General features: G+C 39.9%; 1 protein-coding gene across 1 annotated transcript in view; it reads right to left on the reverse strand.

Annotated features, from left to right (window-relative positions):
• Nucleotides 1–548: 548 nt before the first annotated feature.
• Nucleotides 549–9572, reverse strand: part of pdlim2 (PDZ and LIM domain 2 (mystique)) — an 82922-nt gene continuing 73898 nt past the window's right edge. The window contains exons 7-11 of the mRNA XM_016505261.1: nucleotides 8918–9036; nucleotides 5202–5341; nucleotides 4753–4864; nucleotides 2517–2661; nucleotides 549–1608 (exon numbers count right to left, since the gene is read on the reverse strand). Coding sequence (XP_016360747.1) covers nucleotides 1561–1608; nucleotides 2517–2661; nucleotides 4753–4864; nucleotides 5202–5341; nucleotides 8918–9036 — 564 coding nt within the window. The 3' untranslated portion in view covers nucleotides 549–1560. The remainder of the gene's footprint in view (nucleotides 1609–2516; nucleotides 2662–4752; nucleotides 4865–5201; nucleotides 5342–8917; nucleotides 9037–9572) is intronic.

Consider the following 9572-nt stretch of genomic DNA (forward strand, 5'->3'; position numbering starts at 1 on the left):
AAAAGTGCGCATCACTGTGTGTAGTCGTTTTTAAATTTTTTTCCTCCTCTATTCCTATTCCTTTTAGATCATTTTGCTATGTACACAGTTGTCGACAGGTAAGAATTTGTTTTTAACGTGTCGTATCTTCGTAAAGTTCATCTACCGTGCTCTCAGCTTCTGGTTTCCCATATATGGAGTGAACTGCAAAGGGATAGTTCATCCAAAAATGAAAATTCTGTCATTTACTCACCCCGAATTTCTTCTGGGGGAAAAAAAGAAAAAATACTATGGAAGTCATTGGTTACCATCAACTATCTGGTTACCCAGATTCTTCATAACATCTTTTTGTGTTCAATAGAACAAAGAGCTTCAGGGTGAGGAAATGAATGACAGAAAGCACCTCAAAAGTCTTGAGGTGTCACTCTTTTTAATGAGAAAAATATCAGAGTTCAACTTAACTATAAGCTGCTTTGGTAAGAATCAAACAAAAATGGCAAATCAATATGGGACGTAACCAGAATAGCCTAATACAGCTAAACAGACAAAACACAATTCATTCAAATATCCACTGATAATCAGAAAGTTTTTTTATTTGAAACGGAAAAGGTAAAGAGAGGCAACCCTACAAACACAATGTGAGGATTCACGATTCATCTGACGTAGTTAATCCACAAATGTTTAAATTTTTTTCACTCTGATAATCCTTTCTCTTGTAGTGTATCTGAGCGTGATCGAACATCTCTCACCCGAAAATACACAATCAAAATGAAACATGCAACCCTGAACACAAACAAGTGCGTGCAAAACCCTCCGCTTAGTCCACATACAGTTTAAGGTGAAACATTTACACAAAAATATCATAATTTCTTAGATATCCCTTATTTAATACAAAGCAAATGTCAAATAAACTATGCAGAGGTCTAAATGCATGCTTCTGTGTGGATGGAGGACTTGTGGATAATAGTTTCTTTTTTATGAAGGGAGAAATATATATCAAACTAAGAATCACTTCCAAGTAATCATTAAACCCTTTATTAACAAGTGCAAACTAAAATTAATGAAGCTGTTTGCAACTATTCACACACAAATACACTAAGGAAACCAGTCCTGTGTGCATTAGCGCTGCTGATGCCCACTTGATGCATCTCACCATTTGAGTCTCGGTATATGAAAAAGCTCTACAAATTTCAAAATTCAAAAACTATTAAAGATAAACCCAAGTTATATGTCTATTGAAAAACAAGCTGTTTCCAAAGCATAATACAACATGTGGAACTGGCAGGCAAATGTAGAAATTCAACTGTAATATGCTGACTTCGAAATAGCACGCACTAACACAGACGCCCCCTTCCAAATCCAATAGATCAAAGCTTACAGTCTCTATTTGAGGGGGGTATAATAACAGGGGGAGAGGACACAACTGCGCTGGGTCCCAAAGCGTCAAGTGACATTACGCCAAACGCTCAATTTGGCTCCCATTGGACAACGTAGCAATGACATCACCATCTTCTCCTCTCTATGCTCGCAGCCAACCAGAGGAGTTGGAGGTGGCGTCAGGAGTGCGGTGGACCGGGCGTCTCAGTGGTGTGGGACCACGACGGAACGATAGTTATTGCCGGGACCCTGGTATCTTTCTCTGGCGTGTTTCTCGCAGTACATTTTGTCCTCCGCCCAGAAGTGGCCGCGCATCTTTAGGTTGAGCCCGCATTCTGTACAGGTGTAGCACTCTGGGTGACGGAAGCGATCGTCTGTGATCCTCACGGCCTGAGTGCTGAAAGAGGAAGGAGAAATAGAATGGTTTAAGTCACTGAACACAACAGTTTGGTTTCAAAACCTAATGAGCTCCTTTATCTTCTAAATGCTGGAATACACTACAGAACTTTTGCCTAGATTTTTGCCCTGATTCACAGTCCGGAGGAGTCAACACTAGGTGTCCAAAGTCAGAGCCAGTCTACAGACTTTAGGCCATCTGAGTTCTTCAGACTTTGATTCCATCCAGCTGGAGGACATCAAGCGTTTTTGATATTTAAAGAATATTTGAGAACATATTGTTTTTATTTGTCATGCATCTTCTAGCAACAGAGTGCATGTTTCTGTTTAAGTTGTGTTGTTGTGTTCGGGAACAACTTGAAAGCCTAGTGTAAAGTTTATTTTAGTCTTGCGTAGCCAGACCTTCAGACTGACGGCAGAAGGTCTGGGAACCATGGCACTTTGAATTGCCAAGGACCACCCAAGAGGGCATATGACTGACAGGTAAAGCAACCAATTGTGCCGCGTCATGTTTAGGGGCGTGGAAATGTCCCCACAATAACAGACCGTTGTGTTAAATTCTTGGACATATTTTAAAGAGTCTATGCCGCAAACTTGACATATTTCACACACTTTTGAAAATCCAGCGTTTAGTTGATCCTGATAAGCGCTCATTGTCACAGCTGGAAACACGATGGCTTTCTTCTTCCATGAGGGGGTTCGGCATCACAGGCGTCTCAGTGGTGTGGGGACACGACGGAACGATAGTTATTGCCGGGACCCTGGTATCTTTCTCTGGCGTGTTTCTCGCAGTACATTTTGTCCTCCGCCCAGAAGTGGCCGCGCATCTTTAGGTTGAGCCCGCATTCTGTACAGGTGTAGCACTCTGGGTGACGGAAGCGATCGTCTGTGATCCTCACGGCCTGAGTGCTGAAAGAGGAAGGAGAAATAGAATGGTTTAAGTCACTGAACACAACAGTTTGGTTTCAAAACCTAATGAGCTCCTTTATCTTCTAAATGCTGGAATACACTACAGAACTTTTGCCTAGATTTTTGCCCTGATTCACAGTCCGGAGGAGTCAACACTAGGTGTCCAAAGTCAGAGCCAGTCTACAGACTTTAGGCCATCTGAGTTCTTCAGACTTTGATTCCATCCAGCTGGAGGACATCAAGCGTTTTTGATATTTAAAGAATATTTGAGAACATATTGTTTTTATTTGTCATGCATCTTCTAGCAACAGAGTGCATGTTTCTGTTTAAGTTGTGTTGTTGTGTTCGGGAACAACTTGAAAGCCTAGTGTAAAGTTTATTTTAGTCTTGCGTAGCCAGACCTTCAGACTGACGGCAGAAGGTCTGGGAACCATGGCACTTTGAATGGCCAAGGACCACCCAAGAGGGCATATGACTGACAGGTAAAGCAACCAATTGTGCCGCGTCATGTTTAGGGGCGTGGAAATGTCCCCACAATAACAGACCGTTGTGTTAAATTCTTGGACATATTTTAAAGAGTCTATGCCGCAAACTTGACATATTTCACACACTTTTGAAAATCCAGCGTTTAGTTGATCCTGATAAGCGCTCATTGTCACAGCTGGAAACATGATGGCTTTCTTCTTCCATGAGGGGGTTCGGCATCACAGCATTTTTGTTTCCAGACAGAACGTTAAAGAACGCGACACACATGTCTCCCGGAAACCCTGTATAATTCAACCAATCCGAAGACGACTTTGAAACTCAGGAAGTGTTTCCAATTTTGCATGCTATACGCATCAGACTTTCAGCCAATGGTCCGTGGGCGGGACGTCTGAGGCTGAGATGAAGTTTAGTGTATGATTCCCATTTTTTCTCTGTAACCAAGTCGACAAGTACGGTATATGATGCCTAACATTTTCAAATCTGTGCAGGTCTTGTAGTGTACTTCAGCCTGAAGGCAGCATCTTAACTATAACAGAATCTACAGTGACTGATTTGGAAATCCCTATACAGGCACCAACTTTATATGCTACACAAATAGCGCTCGACACGTGATGCATGGAAGAACTGGTGTACAATTGATTCCAATTAAGACTGATGTTAGCATGCTGCTAAGCTAATTACTGACTACTGTCAACAGGTTCTCCTACAGCTGAAAGTATACTTTTCCTTTTTTTATAGTGTGCGCAAACACAGCGCTCAACACATGAACCCATGTTAAGCGGCTTATGAGCAAGTGGGAAGGAAGCTAATGAAAATAAGGGTAGCAGCTGCTAAAACATGATCATATTTTTAAGATTGTCAATGAAAATATAATTTTTGATGCAAACAGAGAGGGATTTTGTGATGTTGTGTTTAACTGATGGTTTATGTCCTTTTATTAGGTACAATTATATTTTTATGTTGTTTTTCACATTCTGGGATTGCCTTCTGGGCAAATGCATATGATGCTAAATTAGTATCTAAAACTATGAAATAGCTCAGTGTAGTGACTAAACCTAATCATAGTTCTCTTTTACTTGAGCTTCTCTGTTTAGTTCTGTTCATTCTGTCAACCAACTTCATGAGGTGCATTGTGGGATGCCTTACTGAAGAACTGGTACAATACTGAAGTAAATTAGATTGTGGTCAAAAGTTGGTACCTATTGGAACAATCTTCCTGTTGGGAATGCGTATAAGGTACTTTAAAGGACTGTCTAGGTAGGCAGCTCACTAGGTTTTGAAACAGCTGGTTTGGTCAAGGGTTTGTCAAAACATACACACCTCCAAGTGTTTATCTCACCTAATGAAGGTGTTGTTGATTTGTAATTCTCACAGGGTAATATAATACGAATGAATAACCACCGAGATGATTTTGTCTCAATCGTACTCAATTATCGACTTAAATGCGAAGAGATGATGAGAATGACAATTCCTTAAAGGCTAAACATCACACAACACATTCATCAAGTTACCGGCTCAACCTCTTATGCAATCCCAGCGTGCCTGTGCAGAGGACATTCAGTGGAGTGTGTGCAGAAACTGAGGGATTCGGCCGTTTTATCTTACACAATACTGGTGCCGCATTTTTCACAGGTGTGGTATTTCTGCCCTCCAGCAACAGAAGACGTGGTCTTGGAGGGGCTTGGCGACAGCTTGCTTGGAAACCGGATGGCGGCCTCTGTGAAAACAAATATAAATCACACACCAAAAAGACAAAACAGTCAGCGCCTGGAGCAACATCCTTTATCTTCCAACACCGCCCTCATAGTCTGTGCCCACAGCCCACCTTTAATGTTTAATGTTCTTTAAGATGCTAGTGTGTGCTTAAAACTTTAGCACCACAGCCTCCTGTCTTCTGACAACCGAATGTGGACCAGACTTCATACAGAATAAAATGCTCATAGAATGTCTGGTGACAACAATTTCACAAAGTACTCTGTATCTGCTGTTTTACAAACCTTGTTGTTAGACAAACTGGAGAAAAAAAGAAAAAAAAAAACGTGTGCACGTCTCACCTTTCTCATCGGCCTCCAGCACCTCCTGCAGCATCTTGAAGGTGTTGGACTGGCGAGGAGCCGTGCGGGATTCTTTGTTCTCCTGAATCATCTTGTACACCTCTGAGTCGCTGTCAAACTTCTGCATGGCAAAGTCCGAACTGAAAGAGAAAGAAAGAGATTTCATTAAATTTGACACCACTTTAAAACACAACACTCATGGAAAAAAACATGATCTAAAAGTGATGTGTATCTCTACTCCATCTCTGGATTACATTAAAAATATATATACCCACACTGGTGTAATATTATAGAGGGATCAGTCCTGCTTTTGTAGTACAATAAGAGATATGATAACAGACAAAAGTTAAAAGTACTTCATGAAATTAGAATAGCCTTATGCTGTCATGGCAAATTCTTATGTTAGATAATGTCTGATTTATTATTTTGAGTATATCATAGAGTCCTTACTCTAAAATGAGGTATTATACATTATCGAAAAATTAGCCGTACACTAAGCCTTTCCACATTACTAGACCTAACCTATAACGCGGATTCGAGTCATCCCTGCCTGTTAAATCTCAGAAACGTGATATTTCCATCATATAGAATATTATTATTTTCTCATTTTTTTTCTCTTCATTGTTCTTCCCTCACTCCTGTGGTTGGCCCTACTCTCTACACAACAATTAGCAGTACCTGTATGGAGAGGAAAGGATTGGAGGTAGAATACGAGAGTGGGGCTTTGAGAAACTGTGTGTGCTTTATAATGACAAGTCCAGTAAACTGATTAGAGTGCAGTTACAGTAGTATCCATTGGGAGGTTAACAGCTGCATTTTTATGCACTGTCATATACACAGAGCTTTCTCACACACAAGAATCCTATTACTGCTTTATACCTATTGGGCCACTGCCATACAGACTAAAGGAAAAAATAGACATATGAGAGTAATTAACATTTTAACCACACACATACACTACTGTTCTAAAGTTGGGGTCAGTAATTTTTTATTTATTTTTTTTACACATTATATTAATACATTAAATTGATCAAAAGAGACAGTTAAGTCATTTCTTACAAAATGCTGTTCTTTTAAACTTTATATTCATCAAAGAACCCTGAAAAAATTATTTCCACAAAAATACAAAGCAGCACACCTTTGATAATAATCTGAAATGTTTCTTGAGCAGCAAATCAGCATATTAGAAAGATTTCTGAAGGATCATGTGACACTGAAGACTGGAGTAATGATGCTGAAAATTCAGCTTTGAATCACAGGAATAAATGACATTTGAAAATATATTCAAATATAAACAATTATTTAAAATTGTAATAACATTTCACAATATTACTGTTTTACTGTATTTTTGATCAAAGAAATGCAGCCTTGGTGAGATAAGAGACTTTTTTTTATTATTAAAATCTTACTGACCCCAAACTTCTGAACAGTAATGCACATAGGATTTGTTGACATAGGATTTGTTCATATGATTCTTGATACGAGTGGTCCCCTAGCTCAAAGCCTGCTCTTGTAACTTTTAATAAACAAAGAAAGACTCTTACTGCACATCAGTGGATGTATAACATAAATGGGCCACGTTTGATTGCACTGCATGACATTAAATGTAGAGCAGGGTGAGGTGAAGCTTTTTCTTTTTGAGTGAGCGCACTTGTTTAGGACTGACAAACAAACCAACCAACAATAATTATTTTATTCTGAATTGAAGGCGTCAGCTATTGCTGCTCTGGATTGTTCTGACCCAGTTTAACTGCTGGTCATGAGGAATGCAGATCCTTTTTTTGCCGTAGTGGCCTTGTGATAGTTTGCTGGTGCAGTTTGTTGTCAAAACAAATGCTATCAGGATTTCTGCTGTGTACAAAGGCCATGACATGGGCTGAGAAATGATTAACCAATAGCCAAAACTATCAAACAGAACTCTCGACCTGACAAGAAGTGATTGCTTATTACTGCAACGTGAAACAGAGGTGGAAAATGACACAATGAAAGATTGAGGGTTTTACTGAGTTTCTGGGTGTGGTTGTCACCAGAAACCCACATGACAGCAAGCATGTCATAGCTGACATGACTGTTTGAGTGTGTGCAGGACAAAAAGTGCATTCCTGTAACGTGTCCAAGATAGAAAATGAAAAGTACGAAGCATTTGGAATAGCCATTACTGGGGGGGAAAAAGCATTTAAGACACTATAAATCTCCAAATAAATGGCATGTTCACTATCTGCATGCAGACTGTTAAATGAGACATGCTTCAAATTGAAACCAGACAGCGAGTTTGAGTTTCCCCTGAAAACTCTCCCAGCACCTCTCAGTTCCCCCACAGGGTTGTCACCTCAATTCACAGGACCTAAAACAACATTTTTATGGGTGCACAGCCTCCACTGATACCAAAGAGTAGGTTATACCATAGAGGAGCAAAGTGGGCCCCTTCTCAAAGGACCCGGTTGTTCCCCTTCTGCTGCAGTGGAGATGCATGTTTATCGGAATACTGTAAATGTACAGATTATTGTGGCTAAGACGATATAAAGTATCAAAACATGCATTAAAAAAAAGAACTTTCCATCCATCTTTAACCCCCCACAGCTGAGCTATGATTACAAACATGCTAAACAGACTTCAGATGGAGCAGTGAAAACAGTCGACACAGCATCATTACATTACAGCACTGAGAACAGAGCGCAGCGCTAGGCTCACATTACGATATTTCTTCTCCCCCTGCAAACTAGCCTGTCATTGCTTTGTAAGTTCGAGGAAGATGCCGGAGTAGTTTGGACTTACCTCAAGAGCAAACAAAGATAAATTCCTATCCAACTAGTTCAACTCTTGTTGGAACAAGAACAGAGCCTACGGTGACAACTGCACACACACACACACACATCCAAATCTACAGCAAACACACACACACCTCTTTGTCGAGTCTTGACGAGACATAAGAAAGTTGAGAGTTTCTGTGTGAAAGGTGTGAGTTCAGGCTGCCTCGTATTGGTTGAGAGTAGAAAAGGGGTGTGGTTACTCGTTTTTGACATTTTCTTATTGGTTGAGCAAAACGGAGGTGGGATCATGGGTGTGTAGAAGAGGGAGAAGGTTGCAGAAATTAGGGGCAGAAATGATATAATCCTTTTTGTAGAAAGCAAGACAAAGTGGAAAAGAAAAGGAAAAAGAACATTTTTGGGACACCAGCCATGTTGTGACTCATTTAGACATCTGACATAAAGAGCCAAAATAAATCTGTTCTGAGAAGTGTTCAAAGAACAGAATCAAAATGACATCACACTGCAGAATCTCGCAGCTGTACAGAAATGTTCATGTAAAAATCTATCAGCGGAAGCTAAAAATAAACTGCAGGGCTGTTACTTAATGCACTAATTTAGTGCTACTAATGATTTTTAAAAATGCAACAAAAAACAAGCAATTAATCATGTCACCAGACTTAACTTTCTTATGTCTGTCTGTTCGCTAAAGCCACTTTTTGTAATGTCTATTCAACTATTTACTCGTCTGCAACAATAAAGTAAAATCAAATGTCAAATAACAGAAATTATTTCCATTTTGGAGCTTTCCTTAAAATAATAAATAATGTATGTTGTTTGTTAGCATATGCAAATTAATTTATTAGAAATGTATTTAGATTGTCAATTGATTAAAAAAGTTTGTTCTTCTGAGTGATCTGACAGGAGAAGCAGCATCTGCTCAAGGCAAATATGTGTATATATATGTACCTGCGTCGAGGGGAAATGGGCACCTCTCGTTCGATGGGGCTGTGTGGTGAGTATCGTCCAGGTGGAGTTGGAGTCCGACTGGACACGGAATTACTGCGGAAATCCACGGAAGAGATCTCCTACAGAACACACCAAACACAGCACATCAGTTTCAGAGTGTCAGAATAATGCAGTCTGCAGTGTCAGCCGTATTAAACCTTAAAGGGTTAGTTCACCCAAAAATTAAAATTAGGCTGCGTTTTACTCACCCCCGAGGCATCCTAGGTGTATATGACTTTCTTCTTACAGACGAATCCAGTCAGAGTTATATTAAAAGCTGTCTTTGATCTTTCAAGCTGTTTAATAAAGCCGACCTCATACGTCATTCCCCCGGAACTGCTTCTGTTTACAACAGTGAGCGCAAGTGATTATTACGTTATATGGATATTTTTCTTACAAAAACACATCGATTCGCTACAGAAGGCCTTTGTTCACCCCACGGAGCCGTGTGAGACACTTTTTTTTTATGGATGGGCAGTTTTTATTTAAGTTCTTTTGGACTGAAGCAATGCAACACCCGCTGAGTGGCATTAAACAACTTGAAAGATCAAAGACCATTTTTAATATAACTCCGACTGGATTCGTCTGAAAGAAGAAAGTCATATACACCTAGGAT

Source organism: Sinocyclocheilus anshuiensis, unplaced genomic scaffold (genome assembly GCF_001515605.1).
Source record: "Sinocyclocheilus anshuiensis isolate Anshui unplaced genomic scaffold, SAMN03320099.WGS_v1.1 scaffold366, whole genome shotgun sequence".
In the NCBI taxonomy this organism is placed as follows: Eukaryota; Metazoa; Chordata; class Actinopteri; order Cypriniformes; family Cyprinidae; genus Sinocyclocheilus; species Sinocyclocheilus anshuiensis.